The sequence below is a fragment of the Oncorhynchus mykiss genome, chromosome 1 (assembly GCF_057628025.1).
Source record: "Oncorhynchus mykiss isolate SJ-2025 chromosome 1, ASM5762802v1, whole genome shotgun sequence".
NCBI lineage: Eukaryota > Metazoa > Chordata > Actinopteri > Salmoniformes > Salmonidae > Oncorhynchus > Oncorhynchus mykiss.
The window spans coordinates 86,291,361-86,318,234 of record NC_143022.1 but is presented as its reverse complement, the minus strand read 5'-3'; the positions used below and the strand labels follow the sequence as shown (position 1 = coordinate 86,318,234).

Here is a 26,874-nt window from a genome sequence, read left to right as displayed (position 1 = left end):
AATATATTTATATAGCCCTTCTTACATCAGCTGATATCTCAAAGTGCTGTACAGAAACCCAGCCTAAAACCCCAAACAGCAAACAATAGTGTAGAAGCACGGTGGCTAGGAAAAACTCCCTAGAAAGGCCAAAACCTAGGAAGAAACCTAGAGAGGAACCAGGCTATGTGGTGTGGCCAGTCCTCTTCTGGCTGTGCTGGGTGGAGATTATAACAGAACATGGCCAAGATGTTCAAATGTTCATAAATGACCAGCATGGTCAAATAATAATAATCCCAGTAGTTGTCGAGGGTGCAGCAAGTCAGCACCTCAGGAGTAAATGTCAGTTGGCTTTTCATAGCCGATCATTCAGAGTATCTCTACCGCTTCTGCTGTCTCTAGAGAGTTGAAACAGCAGGTCTGGGACAGGTAGCACGTCCGGTGAACAGGTTAGGGTTCCATAGCCGCAGGCAGAACAGTTGAAACTGGAGCAGCAGCACGGCCAGGTGGACTGGGGACAGCAAGGAGTCATCATGCCAGGTAGTCCTTAGGCATGGTCCTAGGGCTCAGGTCCTCTGAGAAAGAGAGAATTAGAGAGAGCATACTTAAATTCACACAGGACACCGGATAAGACAGAAGTACTCCAGATATAACAGACTGACCCTAGCCCCCCGATATATAAACTACTGCAGAAATTAAACATAGAAATATCTTATTTACGTAAGTATTCACACCCTTTGCTATGAATCTCGAAATTGAGCTCAGGTGCATCCTGTTTCCATTGATCATCCTTGAGATGTTTCTACAATTTGAGTGGAGTTCTCTTGTGGTAAATTCAACAGACCTTGAGGCTATAATCGCTGCTTCAACAAAGTACTGAGTAAAGAGTCTGAATACTTACATAAATGTGATATTTCAGTTTTTTATTTGTAATACATTTCCAAATATTTCTAAACGTTTTTGCTAAAAAATGTGGGAAAATGAGTTGTCTAGACTCTAGGAGACATCAGTGTCTGTCCATCAGACACATCCTTCCACCTGCCACGCTCTGACTGGCTGACTGGCAGGAAGAGAGACAGGAAGTCATTGGAAACTGGTTCCAAATCGCCCATGGCATCATGACTCATATCAGTGACAGCTGTGACAATGAAGTCAACCTGTCTTTGTCGTCTGTCAGTCAGTCCATCAGATGCAGTGTTCAAGACTGATGTTAACTAACAATGCATTAAGTCAGCGCAGAAAAGTGGAACAATTTCCGTTTCGTTTTAACTCCACTCTTAAATTACGTTTGATGACAGGGACAGTCCTCAACGTGAAATAAGTTCACATAAAATTTGTGTTAGTCATGAACTAACAGTCAAGGTGTATGTTGAACTTGGTATTTCCTTCAGTTTATGGTGGTGTTGCGTATGAGACAAGCGAGAGATACAGACAGGGGAAACAGACACAGGATGTATGGTGGGACAGACACGGACGGACACACAGGCAGGAGAGAGAGAGACACAGGTTGACGGACAGAGAGAGAGACGCAGGCAGACGGACAGAGCGAGAGAGAGAGACGCAGGCAGACGGACAGAGCGAGAGAGAGAGACGCAGGCAGACGGACAGAGGGAGAGAGAGAGAGAGACGCAGGCAGACAGACAGAGAGAGAGAGAGAGAGAGAGACGCAGGCAGACGGACAGAGAGAGAGAGACGCAGGCAGACGGACAGAGAGAGAGAGAGAGAGACGCAGGCAGACGGACAGAGAGAGAGAGAGAGAGACGCAGGCAGACGGACAGAGAGAGAGAGAGTTTCAGGCAGATGCAGGCAGACGGACAGAGAGAGAGATGCAGGCAGACGGACAGAGAGAGAGATGCAGGCAGACAGAGAGAGAGAGAGAGAGATCCAGGCAGAGAGTGGGAGACAGACAGACAGACAGACTTGTTTTTCCCTCACTCTGACATCAGTCTGTTTCTCTGTTTTTTAAGAAATAAAACCGTTAACTCTTTGGCCTGAATGCCAAGAGTCATGTCTGGAGGAAACGTGGCACCATCCCAATGGTGAAGCATGGTGGTGGCAGCATCATGCTGCGGGGATGTTTTTCAGCGGCAGGGACTAGGAGACTAGTCAGGATAGAGGGAAAGATGAACAGAGCAAAGTACAGAGATATCCTTGACGAAAACCTGCTCAAGAGCACTCAGGACCTTAGACTGGGGAAAAAGGTTCACTTTCAAACAGGACAACGACCCTAAACACACAGTCAAGAGACAACGCAGGAGTGGCTTCGGGACAGGTCTCTGAATGTCCTTGAGTGGCCCAACTGTAATCACGGCCAAATGTACTTCAACAAAGTATTGAGTAAAGGGTCTGAATACTTACGTAAATGTGATATTTCAGTTTAATATTTGTAAACCTGTTTTTGTTTTGTCATTATGGGGTATTGTGTGTAGATTAATGAGGGAAAAAAACAATTTAATCAATTTTAGATTAAGGCTGTAACTTGACAAAATGTTGAAAAAGTAAAGTGGTCTGAATACTTTCCGAATACACCGTATACAACAGGTAAAGAGATCATGTAGTTCTGTGTTTGCGTGTGATCAGGGGTGTATTCATTCCACCAGTTCTGTTGAAAAACGTTTCTTAAACGGAAGCAAACGGAACGAAACAGGGATCAACATACTTGAATTTGTCCAATACAAACTCTTGTTTGCAACTGTCACTGTCTGTCACCTTGATTACGCTGATTTTTACTCTCGACCTGTGCACCTACTGTACGTTGTAAAATTTCATTCATAGGCTAGGTTGTAGCAACCTCTTGATGAGTATAGGAAAGATATGAGTATCATGTAGAGCTTAAACCATTCGATGTTACGTTGAGCTGGGTGAATGGAATATGAATGACAGTCATTCAATATGCTGTAATAGAAAGCCAGGCTCATAAAACATATATATTGTCCTCTCTCATCTTAAATGGCACTGACCACCACTGGTGTTTATCATGTATCATCATGAGTGTCAGAGCAGCATATGGTGCTGTCGGAGGTGTTGTGAATCTGAATCGTGTGGTAGCCGACACCGACAGTTGAGACGCCTAGTGTGAGTTAGAAGGTCTTTCTGAGCAGGGTTAATGTGCGGAGAATACAAAGGTTGTTCATGCATGCTGAAGATGCCTCCTACTATACTGATGTCATGGCTGCTTTACAAATGGCATCCCTATAGATGTGAGAGAGGGAGAGAGTGTTCTCCTTTGAAATCCTTTGGCTGAGGCTCCAATCAGCCTCCTTCTTCCTGGAGGGCTTCACTTCACCCTGTTAAACCCAGTCAGGCTAGAACAAAATGGTCGAATGTACCAAGGACAATCCACGGTACATGAAAAGGTCCAAGAGAGCCTGTGTTACTTTGAGTGCTTCAATGCCTTTTACTATAAATTAGTCCACTATTGAAAGTACACTATATATACAAAAGTATGTGGACACCGCTTCAAATTAGTGGATTCGGCTATTTCAGAAACAGCCGTTGCTGACAGGTGTATGAATTCAAGCACACAGCCATGCAATCTCCACAGACAAACATTGGCAGGAGAATGGCCTTACTGAAGAGCTCAGTAACTTTCAACGTGGCACCTTCATAGGATACCACCTTTCCAACAAGTCAGTTCGTAAAATGTCTGCCCTGCTAGAGCTGTCCCGGTCATCTGTAATTACTGTTATTGTGAAGTGGAAACATCTAGGAGCAAAAACACTCAGCTGGGAAGTGGTAGGCCACACAAGCTCACAGAATGTGACCGCCGAGTGCTGAAGCGCACAGCGCGTAGAAATTGTCTGTCCTCGATTGCAACACTCACTACCGAGTTCCAAACTGCCTCTGGAAGCATCGTCAGCACAAGAACTGTTCGTCGGGAGCTGAAATGGGTTTCCATGGCCGAGCAGCCACAAACAAGCCTAAGATCACCATGCGCAATGCCAAGTGTCGGCTGGAGTGGTGTAAAGCTCACTGCCATTGGACTCACTGACATTGGAGCAGTGGAAACGCGTTCTCTGGAGTGATGAATCATGCTTCACCATCTGGCAGTCCAACGAATCTGGGTTTGGCGGATGCCAGGAGAACACTACCTTCCCCAATGCTTAGTGCCAACTGTAAAGTTTGGTGGAGGAGGAATAATGGTCTGGGGCTGTTTTTCATGGTTCGGGCTCCTTAGTTCCAGTGAAAGGAAATCTTAACGCTACAGCATACAATGACATTCTAGATGATTCTGTGCTTCCAACGTTGTGGCAACAGTTTGGGGGAGGCCCTTTCCTGTTTCTGCATGACAATGCCCCTGTGCAGAAAGCGAGGTCCATACAGAAATTGTTTGTCGAGATTGGTGTAGACTTGACTGGCCTGCACAGAGCCCTGACCTAAACCCAATCGAACACCTTTGGGATGAATTGGAACGCAGACTGTGAGCCAGGCCTAATCGCCCAACATCAGTGCCCGACCTCACTAATGCTCTTGTGCCTGAATGGAAGCAAGTCCCCGCAGCAATGTTCCAACATCTAGAGGAAAGCCTTCCCAGAAGAGTGACGTCTGTTATAGCAGCAAAGGTGGGACCAACTCCATATTACTGCCCATGATTTTGGAATGAGATGTTCAGCACGTGTCCACATTTTTGGTCATGTTGTGTATTTCTTAGGTAAGCACTTTTTTAGGTTCAGGAGACACTAACTAACATCATGTTTTCTCTTTGAATACAGTTTTCTCTCATCCCTTTTCCAGCCTGCAGGATGTTTGTAGTTCTAGTCTTTGATGTCGACCTCTCTATCTCTTCTACCAATAAAATGTTAATTCTGTGATTTAGCCACAAAACGTCTAGCTATGCCTTTTTAGCTTCAGGTTATTCAAGAACATGAACACCCCAATTTTAGATGGAGCTATTTAACTTTTCGCACCAGTAGGCTTTTTATTTAATGATGAGGCTAAATCAAAGCTTCCTGTCCGCTTTCCTCCATGGAGACAGTATTACTGTTATGTAGCGGGATGGGAGTGCCGCGCTAGGAGGAATGTGGCTGTGTTGTGTGTTGTCACTGGGCTTCCCTCCAGAAGCTAGTCTAGCGCCACTGTGTCATTGGGTTTTGTTTGAAATGGAGAAGAGCCGAGGCGAGCATAGTTAGACTGAATGCTGTGAAAATATTCACAGACATACCGACGGAGGAGGGAGAGTTTTAGGGATGAATACATTTGGAATTGTAGGAGTCCATACACCTTACAACTTGACTGTGTATAACAAAGTTATTTCAGATTCCAGTTTGTGTTTTTGAGTCTTCAGCCTTCCTGTGCTGGTATGTAGTAGGTCAGTCTGTTTGGAGCTTTGAACGGAACTGATTAGTCTACTCGTCACCTTTTTCATTCCCCAGCCAGCCTGTCAACCTGCATACTCACCCTGAACACAAAGCCATTATTTTATACGTCAACCCGAATCACCAGTCAGCTGGGTTCTGCATGCTCTTTGTCAGGAAGTGCACTTAGGGGAGAGAGGAAGTGAGTCATGAGCATCCCAAGTCTAAACTAATTCCCTGTTAGTCTGTGAGAGTCTGGGTAAAACTCACAGCAACTTGGTTGTAGGCTGGAATCTGGAATCCAAACTGAATATTTATCTGTGAAATAGAGGAATATTTTGTGTGGATTCCAGGTTAGCTCTGTTGTGCTTCAAATCAAATATCCTGCGTTTTAGTTTATTGGGTAGGGCCGCCATATTGGATTGTTGTATTAACAGTTGAAATCCTTAGCCTGTTATTTGTGGTCTATTTGAAGAGTAAGCTACTGTGCTTTAGTGAGCCTGGTTTGCTGCTCTGCGGCTGTGGGTGTTCATACCGTACGTGAGTGAATGAATGTGGGTCAAGCAGTCAGCAAACCAGTGGAGGGTTGTGTGTATGTATTTGTGTATATGTGTTTTCGAGTGTCTGTTTTAGTGTTTGTGTCTGTTTTTTAAAGTTTTTGTGTGTGTTTATGAGTGTGTCGTGAGAGCTGATTCATTGAGTAGTGTGTCCACCCCCTCTAACTAGAGTGGTGATGACGTTTCACTTTCTTATGTTATCAAATACATTTGACCAAGACAAATATGATTCTTAATGTTCTGAATCGTTCAGTGAGGTCGTTCTCTGACATCATTAATATTATATCCTAGAAGTCATATTTCATAACCTAATACATCTGATAAAAAGCACTGAGGTCTGTTGACAGAGTGGTGCAGCTTTATCACCGAAACTGTTAAGGATTTTACATTTCGTGGTCGTCGTCTTTGATCGTCGTCGGTCCGTTGACATTTCACAGAGATTTGATTGTTTTTGTGAGACGTCTTCGAAAAATAACAGGTACTAAGCATTAATATAAACATAATATAATTAAATATGAAAATACTACATGTCATGTCTCAAAGTTGATATCTATCTCACCTCTATATTGTTTTATGTCCACCGAATTTGAGACGAAAAATGACAAGTTCAATGGTAAGCCTGTCCATAGGGTTCAATGGTAAGCCTGTCCATAGGGTTCAATGGTGAGCCTGTCCAAAGGGTTCAATGGTAAGCCTGTCCATAGGGTTCAGTGGTAAGCCTGTCCATAGGGTTCAATGGTAAACCTGTCCGTATGGTTCAATGGTAGGCCTGTCCATAGGGTTGAATGGTAAGCCTGTCCGTAGGGTTCAATGGTAAGCCTGTCCGTAGGGTTCAATGGTAATATGGAGTTGGTCCCCCCCTTTGCTGCTACAACAGCCTCCAATCTTCTGGGATGGCTTTCCACTAGATGTTGGAACATTGCTGCGGGGACTTGCTTCCATTCAGCCATGAGCATTAGTGAGGTCGGGCACTGATGCAGGGCGATTAGGCCTGGCTCACAGTCGGTGTTCCAATTCATCCCAAAGGTGTTCGATGGGGTTGAGGTCAGAGCTCTGTGCAGGCCGGTCAAGTTCTTCCACACCAATCTCGACAAACCATTTCTGTATGGACCTCGCTTTGAGCACAGGGGCATTGTCATGCTGAAACAGGAAAGGGCCTCCCCCAAACTGTTGCCACAAAATTGTGTAGAATGTCATTATATGCTGTAGTGTTAAGATTTCCCTTCACTGGAACTAAGGGGCCTAGCCCAAACCATGAAAAACATCCCCAGATAATTATTCCTCCTCCACCAAACTTTACAATTGGCACTATGCACTGGGGCAGGTAGCTTTCTCCTGGCATCTGCCAAACCCAGATTTGTCCATCGGACTGCCAGATGGTGAAGCGTGATTCATCCCTCCAGAGAACGCATTTCCACTGCTCCAGTCCAATGGTGGCGGGCTTTACACCACTCTAGCCGACGCTTGGCATTACGTATGGTGATCTTAGACTTGTGTGTGGCTGCTTGGCCATGGAAACCCATTTCATGAAGCTTCTGACGAACAGTTATTGTGCTGACGTTGCTTCCAGAGGCAGTTTGGAACTCGGTAGTGTGTGTTGCAACCAAGGACAGACAATTTCTTTGCGCTACGTGCTTCAGCACTCGTCAGTCCTGTTCTGTGAGCTTGTGTGGCCGACCACTTCGCGGCTAGACGTTTCCACTTCACAATAACAGCACTTACAGTTGACTGTGGGCAGCTCTAGCAGGGAAGAAATTTGACCAACTGACTTGTTGGAAAGGTGGCATCCTATGACGGTGCCACGTTGAAAGTCACTGAGTACTTCTGTAAGACCATTCTACTGACAATGTTTGTCTATGGAGATTGCATTGCTGTGTGCTTGATTTATACACCTGTCCGCAACGGATGTGAAGGGGTGTCTCAAAACAACTTGTCTCAAAACAAGTATTAATTTACCTTATAGACTACTATTATAATGTAATATTGTATGACTACTGTCAAAACTACATTTCCCACAGTCACTTGCTGTGCTGGCCCCAGCTTGTCAGGCCTACAGCTGTGTTTCTGTCTGTAGTCTGTCGGCGCTGGGGATGCCCCCACATTGTTGCCGTTTGCTGTAGGTTTCCCCTGTCTGTTGGAATCACAGTCATGACTTACAGTGGCGCTCCTGTCTTTGAAATGTGTGGGTTTGAGGTCAACGGCTAACCCTCGTTATCTGAAGCAGTGCCCCCACAGACATACACATGCGTGCGCACACACACATACGACGGCTAGCACTGGTTAGTGTTAGCGACAGCCACGTAGCATTCACAGCTGAGTAACTGGGTCAGTTGAAGATGAGGACTCTTATCTCAGACCTCATCTGTGGTTGCTCACCGCTCACTGGAAAGCTGTTGAGCACCCATCCTGCTCAGGCTACCCTGGTTCTCTCTCTCTTTCCTCACGGACGAGAAGGACAAAGATTAGCATCAAGGAAATGTGGATTTGTTCATGTCTGCGTGTGTGCTGCCTGCGCGTGTGTGTTCCACTTACTGTATGTACTTGCATTCTGTGTTCATACAGTAGGACTGCCTCTGTCATAAGAGACTCAGATAAGGATAGAATCTCCACATCTAGGCTACGCTTCCATCCCTCTCAAGTCCTGTTGGTCTGTTGGTCATTTTCAGCTGTCCTACTGATGTGAAGACCTGGTTTGTTCCCCGTGTGAAGAGAGAGAGTGTGTGTGTGTGTGTGGCTCCAACCTGCACGCCCTGGATGTCCACTGTACCCATAGAAAACCCACTCATTACAAACTAACTATGCCCTCTTGTGGGCATAGTCCTATACAGTATCCTGACATCCAAGGTTAACATATTTTTTCTGTTTTGAATGATTTCTCTTCATTTGAGATATTGACAGTGGATGTGTGATGTTGAGAGTATGATGGAGAATCCAGTCAATCATAGCCAGGACATAAACAGAAACAGCTGCTGGACTATTTAGTTGTGGGAATCAGATCAGCTGATGCATTCCACTCCACCAATGATCTTCCCAACGGCATCGATATCAGCCTTCTAGATGACAGTCTTATCACAGTAAAGAGATCTTGATGTTGTCAGTGTGGCTGGCATTGAACCTAGCTTCCTTTCTCCTTTGTGTGTCACTCAGGTCAGGCACTTCAGGGCTACACTAGCTAGCGCAATGCTACAATAACCTGTATCACTCAGGTCATACTGCAGGGCTACACTAGCTAGCGCTATGCTACAATAACCTGCATCACTCAGGTCATACTGCAGGGCTACACTAGCTAGCGCTATGCTACATTAACCTGCATCACTCAGGTCATACTTTTAAAAATCTTTATTTAACTTGGCAAGTCAGTTAAGAACACTTTCTTATTTTCAATGATGGCCTAAGAACAGTGGGTTAACAGCCTTGTTCAGTGGCAGAACGACAGATTTTTACCTTGTCACCACGGGGATTCGATCCTGCAACCTTTCGGTTACTCGTCCAACGCTCTAACCACTAGGCTACCTGCCACCCCACTGCAGGGCTACACTAGCTAGTGCTATGCTGCAATAACCTGTATCACTCAGGTCATACTGCAGGGCTACACTAGCTAGCGCTATGCTACAATAACCTGCATCACTCAGGTCATACTGCAGGGCTACACTAGCTAGCGCTATGCTACAATAACCTGTGTAACTCAGGTCATACTGCAGGGCTACACTAGCTAGCGCTATGCTACCATAACCTGCATCACTCAGGTCATACTGCAGGGCTACAAATTAAATGACATTGGTCGTAAGCACATATTTAGTAGATGTTATTGTGGGTGTAGCGTAATGCTTGTGCTTCAACATTGCAGTAGAGGTTGGCGCTATGCTTTGCTATCGTTATCGCTAGCCTCAACCAGACCCACACTCTGGAACCCACCATCTCCCACACAGAGACACCATTAAAAATACATGGGGGTGTTTTTTTATTAGCATGGCAACGATCAGGCGCCCATCAATTATAATGAATGCTACAATCGTGGTGGACAGAGGATGTCTATTGTGTTCTGGCTGAATAGGAAGAAAGAGTAAACAATAATATATCTTTCTCAGTCGTGTGTTTTAATATCACGTGTTCAGTCGTGTGTTTTAACGTGTTCAGTCGTGTGTTTTAATGTGCTCAGTCGTGTGTTTTAACGTGTTCAGTCGTGTGTTTTAATGTGCTCAGTTGTGTGTTTTAACGTGTTCAGCCGTGTGTTTTAATGTGTTCAGTCGTGTGTTTTAATGTGTTCAGTCGTGTGTTTTAATATCACGTGTTCAGTCGTGTAGTTTAACGTGTTCAGTCGTGTGTTTTAATGTGCTCAGTCGTGTGTTTTAACGTGTTCAATCGTGTGTTTTAATGTGTTCAGTCGTGTGTTTTAACGTGCTCAGTCGTGTGTTTTAATGTGTTCAGTCGTGTGTTTTAACGTGTTCAGTCGTGTGTTTTAATATTACGTGTTCAGTCGTGTGTTTTAATATTACGTGTTCAGTCGTGTGTTTTAATATTACGTGTTCAGTCGTGTGTTTTAACGTGTTCAGTCGTGTGTTTTAATGTGCTCAGTCGTGTGTTTTAATGTGTTCAGTCGTGTGTTTTAATGTGTTCAGTCGTGTGTTTTAACGTGTTCAGTCGTGTGTTTTAATATTACGTGTTCAGTAGTGTGTTTTAACGTGTTCAGTCGTGTGTTTTAATGTGCTCAGTCGTGTGTTTTAACGTGTTCAGTCGTGTGTTTTAATATTACGTGTTCAGTCGTGTGTTTTAATGTGTTCAGTCGTGTGTTTTAATGTGTTCAGTCGTGTGTTTTAATGTGTTCAGTCGTGTGTTTTAATGTGTTCAGTCGTGTGTTTTAATATCACGTGTTCAGTCGTGTGTTTTAACGTGTTCAGTCATGTGTTTTAACGTGTTCAGTCATGTGTTTTAACGTGTTCAGTCGTGTGTTTTAATGTGTTCAGTCGTGTGTTTTAATATTACGTGTTCAGTCGTGTGTTTTAACGTGTTCAGTATTGTGTTTTAATGTGCTCAGTCGTGTGTTTTAACATGTTCAGTCGTGTGTTTTAATATTACATGTTCAGTCGTGTGTTTTAATGTGTTCAGTCGTGTGTTTTAACGTGTTCAGTCGTGTGTTTTAATATTACGTGTTCAGTCGTGTGTTTTAATGTGTTCAGTCGTGTGTTTTAACGTGTTCAGTCGTGTGTTTTAACGTGTTCAGTCGTGTGTTTTAATATTACGTGTTCAGTCGTGTGTTTTAACGTGTTCAGTATTGTATTTTAATGTGCTCAGTCGTGTGTTTTAACATGTTCAGTCGTGTGTTTTAATATTACGTGTTCAGTCGTGTGTTTTAATGTGTTCAGTCGTGTGTTTTAACGTGTTCAGTCGTGTGTTTTAATATTACGTGTTCAGTCGTGTGTTTTAATGTGCTCAGTCGTGTGTTTTAACGTGTTCAGTCGTGTGTTTTAACGTGTTCAGTCGTGTGTTTTAATGTGTTCAGTCGTGTGTTTTAATGTGTTCAGTCGTGTGTTTTAACGTGTTCAGTCGTATGTTTTAATATTACGTGTTCAGTCGTGTGTTTTAACGTGTTCAGTCGTGTGTTTTAATGTGCTCAGTCGTGTGTTTTAACGTGTTCAGTCGTGTGTTTTAATATGTTCAATCGTGTGTTTTGATGTGTTCAGTCGTGTGTTTTAATGTGTTCAGTCGTGTGTTTTAATATCACGTGTTCAGTCGTGTGTTTTAACGTGTTCAGTCATGTGTTTTAACGTGTTCAGTCATGTGTTTTAACGTGTTCAGTCATGTGTTTTAACGTGTTCAGTTGTGTGTTTTAATGTGTTCAGTCGTGTGTTTTAATGTGTTCAGTCGTGTGTTTTAACGTGTTCAGTCATGTGTTTTAACGTGTTCAGTCATGTGTTTTAACGTGTTCAGTCGTGTGTTTTAATGTGTTCAGTCGTGTGTTTTAACGTGTTCAGTCGTGTGTTTTAATGTGTTCAGTCGTGTGTTTTAACGTGTTCAGTCGTGTGTTTTAATGTGTTCAGTCATGTGTTTTAACGTGTTCAGTCGTGTGTTTTAATGTGTTCAGTTGTGTTCAGTTGTGTGTTTTAACGTGTTCAGTCATGTGTTTTAACGTGTTCAGTCGTGTGTTTTAATGTGTTCAGTCGTGTGTTTTAATATTACGTGTGTGAACACGAGGTTTATCCATCTGAGAGCTGGTCTCTGTGTGAACACGAGGTTTATCCATCTGAGAGCTGGTCTCTGTGTGAACACGAGGTTTATCCATCTGAGAGCTGGTCTCTGTGTGAACACGAGGTTTATCCATCTGAGAGCTGGTCTCTGTGTGAACACGAGGTTTATCCATCTGAGAGCTGGTCTCTGTGTGAACACGAGGTTTATCCATCTGAGAGCTGGTCTCTGTGTGAACACGAGGTTTATCCATCTGAGAGCTGGTCTCTGTGTGAACACGAGGTTTATCCATCTGAGAGCTGGTCTCTGTGTGAACACGAGGTTTATCCATCTGAGAGCTGGTCTCTGTGTGAACACGAGGTTTATCCATCTGAGAGCTGGTCTCTGTGTGAACACGAGGTTTATCCATCTGAGAGCTGGTCTCTGTGTGAACACGAGGTTTATCCATCTGAGAGCTGGTCTCTGTGTGAACACGAGGTTTATCCATCTGAGAGCTGGTCTCTGTGTGAACACGAGGTTTATCCATCTGAGAGCTGGTCTCTGTGTGAACACGAGGTTTATCCATCTGAGAGCTGGTCTCTGTGTGAACACGAGGTTTATCCATCTGAGAGCTGGTCTCTGTGTGAACACGAGGTTTATCCATCTGAGAGCTGGTCTCTGTGTGAACACGAGGTTTATCCATCTGAGAGCTGGTCTCTGTGTGAACACGAGGTTTATCCATCTGAGAGCTGGTCTCTGTGTGAACACGATGTTTATCCATCTGAGAGCTGGTCTCTGTGTGAACACGAGGTTTATCTATCTGAGAGCTGGTCTCTGTGTGAACAGCACGGGCAATTCCACTGTAACGTATTTACACTGAGACTGCCAAACAAAAACCATTGATTTCAGAGTTTAACCAACCAACTATATGCACAGTGACCTCTTGTATCTGCACAGTTCTTCATGTAAATCTGTTATAGTAAATTGTTCTATGTAATTTGTTAAAATTAGTCCTTGTGAATAGAGTTGTATGGTTTGTTTTACTTTTAAGTGTAAATTCATTGTCGTGGAATTGACTGCATGTTAGATATGAATGATTACTTCTAGAGTTACGTTCTCCTTATATTACCCCTTCTGTCTTCACAATACAACTCAGCACATTGTGATGGGATGTTGCTGGGGATGCGGTGTGCGTGTGTGCCTGCGTGTAATAGCATCCAGTACAATACAACCAATGACTTTGTATTATGTAAGGCTGTCTGTCACTGTAGCCTTCCCCTCAGTACTACATGCAGTCACCCTTCAAGACTTACAGGTTTACAGATGTTTAGTGTGTTCCCATTCCCTTTTCAATCTCTTATGTATACAACTGTACTTACAGTTGCTATTCACTATCCACTGTTCATTATTCAGGATGTAACATTTGGCCTCGCTCTGACATGAGGGACTACGTTCATTATTCAGGATGTAACGTTAGGCCTCGTACTGACGTGAGGGACTACGTTCATTATTCAGGATGTAACGTTAGGCCTCGTACTGACGTGAGGGACTACGTTCATTATTCAGGATGTAGCGTTAGGCCTCGTACTGACATGAGGGACTACGTTCATTATTCAGGATGTAACGTTAGGCCTCGTACTGACATGAGGGACTACGTTCATTATTCAGGATGTAACGTTAGGCCTCGTACTGACGTGAGGGACTACGTTCATTATTCAGGATGTAACGTTAGGCCTCGTACTAACATGAGGGACTACATTCATTATTCAGGATGTAACGTTAGGCCTCGTACTGACGTGAGGGACTACGTTCATTATTCAGGATGTAACGTTAGCCCTCGTACTGACATGAGGGACTACGTTCATTATTCAGGATGTAACGTTAGGCCTCGTACTGACGTGAGGGACTACGTTCATTATTCAGGATGTAACGTTAGGCCTCGTACTAACATGAGGGACTACATTCATTATTCAGGATGTAACGTTAGGCCTCGTACTGACGTGAGGGACTACGTTCATTATTCAGGATGTAACGTTAGCCCTCGTACTGACATGAGGGACTACGTTCATTATTCAGGATGTAGCCCTCCTGTAGGTGTGGGAGGGTCAAGAGACCCGGCAGAACGTGATGCTCAGGTTGGGCTGCAGGGTTAGAGCATAGCACTGACATTTATTTATTTTATATTTATTCCACCTTTTTTTAACCAGGTAGGCCAGTTGAGAACAATTTCTCATTTACAAAGCAAAGCAGTGCGACAAAAACAACAACACAGAGTTACATATGGGATGAACAAAAGTACAGTAACACAATAGAAAAATCTATGTAGAGTGTGTGCAAATGTAGTAAGAATAGTGAGGTAAGGCAATAAAGAGGCCATAGAGGCGTTACAGCATTATTCTAAAATGTGTTAAATTGTTTCCCCCCCTCATCAAACTACACATAGACATTTTTGAAGCACCTTTGGCAGTGAATACATCCTTGAGTCTTCTTGGGTATGACGCTACAAGCTTGGCACACATTTGGGAAGTTCCTGGATGGGGAGAGTTGCTGCACAGCTGTTTTCAGGTCTCTCCAGAGATGTTCAATCAGGTTCAAGTCTGGGCTCTGGTTGGGCCACTCAAGGACATTCGGAGACTCGTCCCGAAGCCACTCCTGCATTGTCTTGGCTGTGTGCTTCGGGTCGTTGTCCTGTTGGAAGGTGAACCTTTGCCCAAGAGGTTCTGAGTGCTCTGGGGCAGGTTTTCATCAAGGATCTTTCTGTACTTTGCTTCGTTCATCTTTGCCGCGATCCTGACTCGTCTTCCAGTCCCTGTCACTGAAAAACATCCCCACAGCATGATGCTGCCACCACCATGCATCACTGTAGGGATGGTGCCACGTTTCCTCCAGATGTGACGCTTGGCATTCAGGCCAAAGAGTTCAATCTTGGTTTCATCAGACCAGAGAATCTTGTTTCTCATGGTCTGAGAGTCTTTAGGTGCTTTTTGCCAAACTCCAAGCAGGCTGTCATGTGCCTTTTACTGATGAGTGGTTTTCTTCTGGCCACTCTACCATAAAGGCCTGATTGTTGGAGTGCTACAGAGATGGTTGTCCTTCTGGAAGGTTTTCACATCTCTACAGAGGAACTCTGGAGCTCTGTCAGAGTGACCATCGAGTTTTTGGTCACCTCCCTGACCAAAGCCCTTCTCCCCCGATTGCTCAGTTTGGCCGGGCGGCCAGCTCTAGGAAGAGTCTTGGTGGTTCCAAACTTCTTCCATTTAAGAATGATTGAGGTCACTGTGTTCTTGGGGACCTTCAATGCTGCAGAAATGTTTTGGTACCCTTCCCCAGATCTGTGCCTCGACACAATCCTGTCTCTGTGAGCTCTACAGACAATTCCTTCGACCTCGTGGTTTGGTTTTTAGCTCTGACATGCACTGTCAACTGTGAGACCTTATATAGACAGGTGTGTGCCTTTCCAAATCATGTCCAATCAATTGAATTTACCACAGGTGGACTCCAATCAAGTTGTAGAAACATCAATGAAAACAGGATGCACCTGAGCTCCATTTCAAGTCTCATAGCAAAGGGTCTGAATACTCATGTAAATAAGGTGTTTGTTTTTTATATTTTATACATTTGCAAACATTTCTAAAAACCTGTTTCTACTTTGTCATTATGGGGTATTCTGTGTAGATTGCTGAGGATTTTTTCATTTATTTATTCAATTTTAGACTGAGGCTGAAGATGTCTGAATACTTTGCGAAGGCACTGTACATGTTTGCGTTCTAAATCTGATGTATCTCTCTTTCTCTCTCCTCTCCCTCTATAGGTTGTACTAGTTTTCGCTCTCAGCATTGGAGCACTTGGAATATACTTTATAGATTCTTCTGAGTAAGTATCCCCTTTTTATGTGCTAATATGTGCTTTTGTGTTGAGCTGCCATTGAACACTACGTTGTAATTTCATATCACATCGGATATTTCTTCACCAAGTGAACTCATACATGGAAGGCTACAGTCACTCACATTGGTGAAATATAATTCTTACTGAGTTACGTAGCTGTATGGAATGAGTTCTTCATCTATGAGTTGCTATTGAACATGATATGATATTAATAGATACTTCAGACACACGGTGTGGTCCTCGTCGTCCAGTATAATGTGCTGGGTTCGATGGTAGGTTTGATGATTTCTGTGTGTTATCTGAAAGACTATAAAGCTCCTCTCCTCCTTTATGGTTTTGTCAATAGAAGCCGGTCAGCCTTGCGCCAAACTTTGTTTCCATGGTAACCTAGATAGAACAGGATATCAGTGGATCTGCCTGGTCCTCAGAGACACCCCCACTTGTAAACACACACACACCATCTGTAGACACACACACGCCATCTGTAAACCCACACACACACATACCTACACCCCCCACCTGTAGACACACACGCGGGCATACACACGCATACACACACACACACACAGTAAACTAAGCATCCCATACTTAAAATCACCCACCCACGCCATTCTCAGGCTCTCACCCATCCGAGTTCTGACCAGCAGAGTTAATAATACTATGACAATGAAAAATCTGTCCTTGTGCCCTTGAGCAAGGCATTTAATCCTATTTGATCCTATAAGTTGCTCTGGATAAGAGCATCTGCTAAATTACTAGGGAAATATCTAGGAAAATATCTAGGGAGATATCTAGGGAAATATCTAGGAAAATATCTAGGGAAATATCTAGGGAAATGCTGACAGTGATACATGTCTTTTCTTTATTGTAGACTACGTGCATCTGTTTATGGACATGTGTGGTTTTTTATGATTCTGTTCCTAGACTCACTGCTATCCTCCCTCTGCATGTTTCCTCTGCTATCCTCCCCCGGCTTGTTTCCTCTGCTATCCTCCCTCGGCTTGTTTCCTCTGCTATCCTCCCTCGGCTTGTTTCCTCTGCTATCCTCCCTTGGCTGGTTTCCTCTACTATCCTCTCTTGGCTTGTTTCCTCTGCTAATCGCCCTCGGCATGTTTCCTCTGCTATCCTCCCTCGGCTTGTTTCCTCTGCTATCCTCCCTCGGCTTGTTTCCTCTGCTATCCTCCCTCGGCATGTTTCCTCTGCAATCCTCCCTCGGCTTGTTTCCTCTGCTATCCTCCCTTGGCTTGTTTCCTCTGCCATCCTCCCTTGGCTTGTTTCCTCTGCAATCCTCCCTCGGCTTGTTTCCTCTGCAATCCTCCCTCGGCTTGTTTCCTCTGCTAACCTCCCTTGGCTTGTTTCCTCCGCTATCGTCCCTCGGCTTGTTTCCTCCACTATCGTCCCTCGGCTTGTTTCCTCCTCTATCCTCCCTCGGCTTGTTTCCTCCGCTATCCTCCCTCGGCTTGTTTCCTCCGCTATCCTCCCTCGGCTTGTTTCCTCCGCTATCCTCCCTCGGCTTGTTTCCTCCTCTATCCTCCCTCGGCTTGTTTCCTCCGCTATCCTCCCTCGGCTTGTTTCCTCTGCCATTGTTTCCTCTGCTATCCTCCCTTGGCTTGTTTCCTCCGCTATCCTCCCTCGGCTTGTTTCCTCTGCAATCCTCCCTCGGCTTGTTTCCTCCGCTATCCTCCCTCGGCTTGTTTCCTCCGCTATCCTCCCTCGGCATGTTTCCTCTGCTATCCTCCCTCGGCTTGTTTCCTCCGCTATCCTCCCTCGTCTTGTTTCCTCCGCTATCCTCCCTCGGCTTGTTTCCTCCGCTATCCTCCCTCGGCTTGTTTCCTCCGCTATCCTCCCTCGGCTTGTTTCCTCTGCTATCCTCCCTCGGCTTGTTTCCTCCGCTATCCTCCCTCGGCTTGTTTCCTCCGCTATCCTCCCTCGGCTTGTTTCCTCTGCCATACAGATAGTAGGTCTGAGTGTTGCCGTGACAAGAAAAAAATGAAAGTAATGAAATGAATAAAATCATGCCAAGTCTGTCATCTGCAGTGTTATCTGAGCAGTAGTGCAGGTCACGGTAGTGTGGAAATGATTCCTGGCATGCCAAGTCTGTCATCTGCGGTGTTATCTGAGCAGTAGTGCAGGTCACGGTAGTGTGGAAATGATTCCTGGCATGCCAAGTCTGTCATCTGCAGTGTTATCTGAGCAGTAGTGCAGGTCACGGTAGTGTGGAAATGATTCCTGGCATGCCAAGTCTGTCATCTGCGGTGTTATCTGAGCAGTAGTGCAGGTCACGGTAGTGTGGAAATGATTCCTGGCATGCCAAGTCTGTCATCTGCGGTGTTATCTGAGCAGTAGTGCAGGTCACGGTAGTGTGGAAATGATTCCTGGCATGCCAAGTCTGTCATCTGCGGTGTTATCTGAGCAGTAGTGCAGGTCACGGTAGTATGGAAATGATTCCTGGCATACCAAGTCTGTCATCTGCGGTGTTATCTGAGCAGTAGTGCAGGTCACGGTAGTGTGGAAATGATTCCTGGCATACCAAGTCTGTCATCTGCGGTGTTATCTGAGCAGTAGTGCAGGTCACGGTAGTGTGGAAATGATTCCTGGCATGCCAAGTCTGTCATCTGCGGTGTTATCTGAGCAGTAGTGCAGGTCACGGTAGTGTGGAAATGATTCCTGGCATACCAAGTCTGTCATCTGCGGTGTTATCTGAGCAGTAGTGCAGGTCACGGTAGTGTGGAAATGATTCCTGGCATGCCAAGTCTGTCATCTGCGGTGTTATCTGAGCAGTAGTGCAGGTCACGGTAGTGTGGAAATGATTCCTGGCATGCCAAGTCTGTCATCTGCGGTGTTATCTGAGCAGTAGTGCAGGTCACGGTAGTGTGGAAATGATTCCTGGCATGCCAAGTCTGTCATCTGCGGTGTTATCTGAGCAGTAGTGCAGGTCACGGTAGTGTGGAAATGATTCCTGGCATACCAAGTCTGTCATCTGCGGTGTTATCTGAGCAGTAGTGCAGGTCACGGTAGTGTGGAAATGATTCCTGGCATGCCAAGTCTGTCATCTGCGGTGTTATCTGAGCAGTAGTGCAGGTCACGGTAGTGTGGAAATGATTCCTGGCATGCCAAGTCTGTCATCTGCGGTGTTATCTGAGCAGTAGTGCAGGTCACGGTAGTGTGGAAATTATTCCTGGCATGTGTCTTATCCCTTGTTTATAGAAAGGGATATAGTCCTTCCCCTCTTTACCTCTCCCTCTTTCGTTCCCTCTCTATCCCTCCCTATCGCTCTCTCTTCCCTCTATCTCATTCTCCCCCTCCCTTTCTCTTTTCCTTTCCCCACTCAACTCTTTTCATTCTGATCTGACTCGACTGTATATTTGAGACAAAAAGAGGGATACAAATCTCCTTTATAATGCCAAGGTCAAGGCTTGATGGGAAGAAACCATCTCTGAGTTTCTCTCTATCCTTTTATCCACCTCTCTCTCTCCCTCCTCTAATTCTCTATCTCCCTCTGTCTCTCTCCTCTCACTCCCTCCCTCCACCTATCTCTCTCACTGTGAGCCCGGTGTGTAAGGCTCAGACAGTGTCTGTGTGATTTGTCTCTGTTTGTTAGCAGCCTAGAATGTTATCAAGCCATTTAGAATGATATAAATGGACAAAACAGTAAATGCAGTGTTTCTGCCTGCAGAGGCTCTGTCACCAGTCTGTCATCAGGTGGTCACCAGGCAGCCACCAGTCTGTGTCTGTCACCAGTCTGTGTCTGTCACCAGCCTGTCTGTGTCTGTCACCAGCCTGTCTGTGTCTGTCACCAGCCTGTCTGTGTCTGTCACCAGCCTGTCTGTGTCTGTCACCAGCCTGTCTGTGTCTGTCACCAGGCAGCCATCAGTCTGTGTCTGTCACCAGCCTGTCTGTGTCTGTCACCAGAGCGGGCAGACAGACAGCACCTGACATTAAACTCTATAGAGAGCCTAGACGAGGTGATTGACAAGACAGTAAGCCTCTGGATACACAGAGAGGTTGATCTAACGCATGAGAGACAGAGAGACATACCTGACAGCTCTAGGGAAGAACACTAGGTATTACAGAAGGATCCTAAAGAAGGATATTAGGTTTTAGAGAAGGATCCTAGGTATTAGGGATGGATCCTAGGTATTAGGGAAGGATCCTAGGGATGGATACTAGGTATTAGGGAATGATCCTAGGGAAACACAATATTTTAGGGAAGGATGTTAGCTGTAGTTAAGGACTGTTTCTCTGACTCATTAGATAATAATGATTTTACAGTTTTGTGTGTGTCTCTGTCTCTCTCTGTCTCTGTCTCTCTCTGTCTCTTTCTTTCTTTAATGTGACCGACTTACCCCTGGGGGTGGGTGGGTGGGTGGGTGGGTGGGTGTGTGTGTGTGTGTGTGTGTGTGTGTGTGTGTGTGTGTGTGTGTGTGTGTGTGTGTGTGTGTGTGTGTGTGTGTGTGTGTGTGTGTGTGTGTGTGTGTGTGTGTGTGTGTCTCTGTGTGTGTGTCTCTGTGTGTGTGTGTGTGTGTGTGTGTGTGTGTGTGTGTGTGTGTGTGTGTCTCTGTGTGAGTGTGTGTTGACTTGTAGACTCTTCCTCTCCCCCTGATCCTAAACACGTTCTCAACCCGTACACACGCACGTACACATGTGCGCATCAACGCAGCTCAAACACTCTTTGCATGACCTTTCCTTCTGGTGTTCTGAAATATTAACGATTGATCCGATCGATGGTCAGAGAGCTCCAGGTCAGCTGTTAATGGAAGTCATTACTGTAGCAAATAACACAGCCTTGATAACATACTGCATATTCATAATACATTATAGCCTCATCTCTTGCTCTTTAGAGCGGCTCTTTTGAAGAGAGAGAGGGAGATGGGGAGAGAGGGAGATGGGGAGAGAGGGAGATGGAGAGAGAGGGAGATGGGGAGAGAGGGAGGGAGAGAGAGGGAGATCTTTTTATAACATGGGCTTTTAAGTCTACCTCAGTGGAGCTGTGTTCTGCTCTCCCAAGAGGGAGGAGGTCCACACACAGCACTGATCAGTGGGTACGAAACACCAGTATCCTCCCCAGGGTTATGTTTTTCCAGGTGGCTGTTGTTTTTAGAGGAGCTGTAGAGTGTTACTAACCTTAACCCTGCAGTGGAATGCTTTGTAAACACAGTGAAAACAGGTGGAAGGAATATTAGAGGGAGGTTCTATTGACTGGAATAAAGTACTGTACCTCTTATTCTTGTAATCAGGAGGGAATAAACTGGAAATCTGTGAATCCTTTTGGAAAGTTACCAGAGTTGTTTAACCCTATGAAGAAATAACAGATCAATTGTATTGGAATATGAGGTGATACGTGGAGCTCTGAGTTTTTCCTGGTCAGGTCATGTGGCCAAGGTAAAAACTCCTGGTCCTAACGACAGAGACCAGTGAGAATAATAGGTTGGATTATGGAGGTCTGCCAGTCAGTCAAAGAGGGTTACTGTCATTTCACTGGATACATTCATTGTGCATCTGTGGAGAGAGAGAGTCATAATCCCTGTTTATCTCTCTTTTCTATTATTCGGCAATACAACATTTGTTGCAAAGCTGATGCTATTTTGGTAATATTTTCATTGGGAGCATACTTCTTCCCTCCCTCCCTCCCTCCCTCCCTCCCTCCCTCCCTCCCTCCTCCCACGTCCTAGTCTGTTTTAAATGCTTAATCTCATCCTTCTCTTCTCTGCTCCTGTTGAACGAGGGAGTGAATGAATGAGGTATGTATTCAATAGACTCTGCAGGAAGGCCCTTCTAGAAGGATCTCCTTATTCCTGGCAATTGTCACACACACACACACACACACACACACACACACACACACACACACACACACACAGCACACACACATACACGGCACACACACACCGATACACACACATACTGTTTCTGGGTTATCAGATAGCTGTGTGTCTGTGTGCGCGCGTGCGATCAATGACAGCAGTGAAGAGAGAAACAGTTCTTAATTACTTATTAATGGGATAAGGTGAGAAATATGTTTGGAAGCGGACTGGGCAGACCTGAAGGGTATTGGATCTACAAACGGTCTGCTAAGTTTTATCCAACTGATTAGTATACATTTCCATGACAGACTGACCAGGTGAATCCAGGTGAAAGCTATGATCTCTTATTGATGTCACTTGTTAAATCCACTTTAATCAGTGTAGATGAAGGGGAGGAGGCAGGTTAAAGAAGGATTCTTAAGCCTTGAGACATGGGTTGTGGATGTGTGCCATTCAGAGGGTGAATGGGCAAGACACAAGATTTAAGTGCCTTTTAACGGGGTATGGTAGTAGGTGCCAGGAGTACCGGTTTGAGTGTGTCAAGAACTGCAACGCTGCTGGGTTTTTCACACTCAACTGTTTCCCGGGTGTATCAAGAAGGTCCACCACCCAAAGGACATCCATCCAAGCTGACACAACTGTGGGAAGTCAACATTGGCCAGCATCTCTGTGGAACGCCTTCGACAGCTTTGTGGAGTCCATGCCCCGTCGAATTGAGGCTATTCTGAGGGAAAAAGGAAGTGCAACTTAATATTAGGAAGGTGTTCCTAATGTTTTGTACACTCAGTTTATGGTTTAGAGCCGCAGCCGCGCTGAACACAGAGAAATGAAAAGGTTTGATTTAATTTGCAGAGCAGGTTTAGTATTTTGTGGTCTCAAGTCCCCCTGTCCACACAAATGACAGTTAATTCACATTATTTTGTTTTTTGGAGGCGTTTTAATGTTTAACGATACCTCTTATTTAAACTGGATCAATGCTCCGCAGACAGATAGCAAGACAAATGTTAGTTGTCAACGTCGTGTTCTTGGCACATCCCAAATGACACCCTATTCCCTTTCTAGTGCACTACATTTGACCAAAACCCATAGGGACTAGGGTGCCATTTGGGAAAGAGTAACTTTCTCTTATGACTGTACACCAGGGATATTCAGATCAGCCTACTCAGCTCTACCTGGTAATTGCTGATAAGGCATAGAAAACCATGATTGAATTATCATGGACAATTGAATGACTAATTGAAATTCTCTTTTAAAATTAGTTTGTAGTGTAGTTAGTGTGTAGTTACATGTAATTACCTCAATTCATTGAATTTATTGTAAACATTGTATTTCTGTGTAACTGAATGGGATCTGTTGTGGACTGACTTGGGGACAGGTTCAGTCCAACACCTGTATACGGGAATCTGCTCTCTGTTGGATTGTGATTGAAACCTGTTTTCTCGGAAGAGGAAGGAAAAGCCATGAAGCTTCTAGCTGGGATATAGTGCTAGAGAATGACTGTTCCCACCTGGCCACACGTACCCCCCCCCCCCCCCCCCCCCCGCCCTCAATATCTCTGCATGGTCCATCCACTGTCCACCATCCACCTCCTACAGTGAGGCAAAAAAGTATTTAGTCAGCCACCAATTGTGCAAGTTCTCCCACTTAAAAAGATGAGAGAGGCCTGTAATTTTCATCATAGGTACACGTCAACTATGACAGACAAAATGAGAAGAAAAAAATCCAGAAAATCACATTGTAGGATTTTTAATGAATTTATTTGCAAATTATGGTGGAAAATAAGTATTTGGTCACCTACACCTACAAACAAGCAAGATTTCTGGCTCTCCACTCGTTACCTGTATTAATGGCACCTGTTTGAACTGATTTTTTTTTTCTCATTTTGTCTGTCTTAGTTATAGTGTACCTATGATGAAAATTACAGGCCTCTCTCATCTTTTTAATTGGGAGAACTTGCACAATTGGTGGCTGACTAAATACTTTTTTGCCCCACTGTATATAACATCTAGTCTCCATCCATGTCCTTTTTAATATTGAGTCTCCATCCATCTCCTAAATAACATCTAGAGTCTCCATCCACCTCCTATGTAACATCTAGAGTCTCCATCCACCTCCTATGTAACATCTAGAGTCTCCATCCACCTCCTATGTAACATCTAGACTCTCCATCCACCTCCTATATAACATCTTGAGTCTCCATCCACCTCCTATATAACATCTAGAGTCTCCATCCACCTCCTATGTAACATCTAGAGTCTCCATCCACCTCCTATGTAACATCAAGAGTCTCCATCCACCTCCTATGTAACATCTAGAGTCTCCATCCACCTCCTATATAACATCTAGTCTCCATCCACCTCCTATATAACATCTAGAGTCTCCATCCACCTCCTATATAACATCTAGAGTCTCCATCCACCTCCTATATAACATCTAGAGTCTCCAGCCATCTTCTACATTATACACATGGAGGAAATGGTCATGCCGTGTTAATTTTCTTCCCTGTCACAAAGCCCAGACATACTGCAGGCTCTTTAGCAGAAAAAATAACATGATAAATTATTCCCAGCTATTGTATATTCCTCCAGAGACGTAGTCTGAATGTAACACCTGCATGGTCTCATTACTTTTACATGTATATTGTATATTCCTCCAGAGACGTAGTCTGAATGTAACACCTGCATGGTCTCATTACTTTTACATGTATATTGTATATTCCTCCAGAGACGTAGTCTGAATGTAACACCTGCATGGTCTCATTACTTTTACATGTATATTGTATATTCCTCCAGAGACGTAGTCTGAATGTAACACCTGCATGGTCTCATTACTTTTACATGTATATTGTATATTCCTCCAGAGACGTAGTCTGAATGTAACACCTGCATGGTCTCATTACTTTTACATGTATATTGTATATTCCTCCAGAGACGTAGTCTGAATGTAACACCTGCATGGTCTCATTACTTTTACATGTATATTGTATATTCCTCCAGAGACGTAGTCTGAATCAAACACCTGCATGGTCTCATTACTTTTACATGTATATTTTGGTCATTTAGCAGACACTCTTATCCAGAGCAACTTGCAGTTAGTGCATTCATCTAAGTTAGGTAGAATAACCACATCAACAACACAACCCAGACAGAACAGCTTGGAGTTAATGGAAGTTGAGAACGATGTTAGTTTAATCAGTGAATGGGCAGATAGATAAGGAAAGTCCTGTCGTTTTATTTGCATTTATATAAGCATGGAGGCTTTTATCACATAATTGGTTTTATGTTCAAAGGGATGTGATGGGGATGTGGTTTGGTTTTGTAACGTGTGTGTGTGTGTGTGTCTGTTGTAGGTTTAAGGCTGTGTGTTTTTCCCGAGAACATTTTTGACGGTGCATACTCGCTATACCAGGATGGTTCTGTTAAGTATTGCCAATCAGAGACACTCTTCTGCATTGTGTTGATGTTGATTTCCCTTTCACTGATCTGACCCCAGATCAGCAGGCTCAGGCTGTGGTTCAGGTGCACACTTTTGTTAAGTGCTATATCTTGTTATCCACAAGCTGTTCCCCAGTCAGTTTAAAGGCTGCCTGTCTGAGCATGGCCCGGTCTGTTTAACAAAAGAGGACGAGATTAGTGCTGTGATTGTGTGTGTGTTCGTACGCGATGTGCATGTGTGTTGTTGTGTGACTGTGAGGGACGTCTCTGCAGAGGGGATTTAGGATAAATAAAAAAGGACATGTTATTTTTGGACTCCCAGAGAAACTTTTAATTGTCCAATGCCCTGTCAGGTGATGAATCACTTTTATTTTAGTTGTGGTGCCTTAGCCTAAATCAATCATTGAAGTACTAACCTGCCTTCCCCATCCCTCCCCCTCTCCCCCTCCATATACACACTCACACTCTTGGCATTGCACAGCAGATGGGTTCACACATACACACGCGAAGAACACACACGCTAAGAGGACACACAGACCGGGTGGTGCATGTTTTTACAACACAGTAGCCAGATAACGCTGTCACTGTGCAGTTTTAATAAGTAACACGGCTTCCATGGTGTTCTGGTCCATCTCTGTAGGTCAAATCTTATCAAATCACATTTTATTTGTCACATACGCCAAATAAACAGGTGTAGACCTTACAGTGATATGCTTACTTACAAGCCCTTAACCAACAATGCAGTTTTAAAAAAATGCCCCCCAAAATAATTAAATAAAAATAAGAAATAAAAGTAACAAGTAATTAAAGAGCAGCAGTAAAATAACAATAGCGAGACTATATACAGGGGGTACCGGTGCAGAGTCAATGTGGAGGCTATGTACAGGGTGTACTGGGACAGAGTCAATGTGGAGGCTATGTACAGGGGGTACTGGTACAGAGTCAATGTGGAGGCTATGTACAGGGTGTACTGGGACAGAGTCAATGTGGAGGCTATGTACAGGATGTACTGGGACAGAGTCAATGTGGAGGCTATGTACAGGGTGTACTGGGACAGAGTCAATGTGGAGGCTATGTACAGGGAGTACTGGTACAGAGTCAATGTGGAGGCTATGTACAGGGGGTACTGGTACAGAGTCAATGTGGAGGCTATATACAGGGTGTACTGGGACAGAGTCAGTGTGGAGGCTATGTACTGGGGGTACTGGGACAGAGTCAATGTGGAGGCTATGTACAGGGGGTACTGGGACATAGTCAATGTGGAGGCTATGTACAGGGGGTACTGGGACAGAGTCAATGTGGAGGCTATGTACAGAGAGTACTGGGACAGAGTCAATGTGGAGGCTATGTACAGGGGGTACTGGGACTGTGCGGTGGCACCGGTTAGTCGAGGACATTGAGGTAATACAGTTGAAGTCTGAAGTTTACATACACTTAGGTTGGAGTCATTAACTCGTTTTTCAACCACTCCACTAATTTCTTGTTAACAAACTATAGTTTTGGCAAGTCGGTTAGGACATCTACTTTGTGCATGACACAAGTAATTTTTCAACAATTGTTTACAGACAGATTATTTCACTTATAATTCCCTGTATCACAATTCCAGTGGGTCAGTAGTTTGTATACACTAAGTTGACTGTGCCTTGAAACAGCTTGGAAAATTCCAGAAAATTATGTCATGGCATAGAAGCTTCTGATAGGCTAATTGACATCATTTGAGTCAATTGGAGGTGTACCTGTGGATGTATTTCAAGGCCTA

At 44.4% G+C, this 26,874-nt stretch overlaps 1 protein-coding gene across 9 annotated transcripts in view; it reads left to right on the top strand.

Moving 5' to 3' along the window:
* Positions 1-26,874, top strand: part of LOC100301648 (calcium-activated potassium channel subunit alpha-1a) — a 331,508-nt gene that overhangs the window by 145,268 nt on the left and 159,366 nt on the right. For all 9 annotated transcript variants that reach the window (XM_036986941.2, XM_036986926.2, XM_090242399.1 and 6 more), the window contains exon 3: positions 15,804-15,865. In XM_036986941.2, the coding sequence (XP_036842836.1) occupies positions 15,804-15,865 (62 nt within the window). The remainder of the gene's footprint in view (positions 1-15,803; positions 15,866-26,874) is intronic.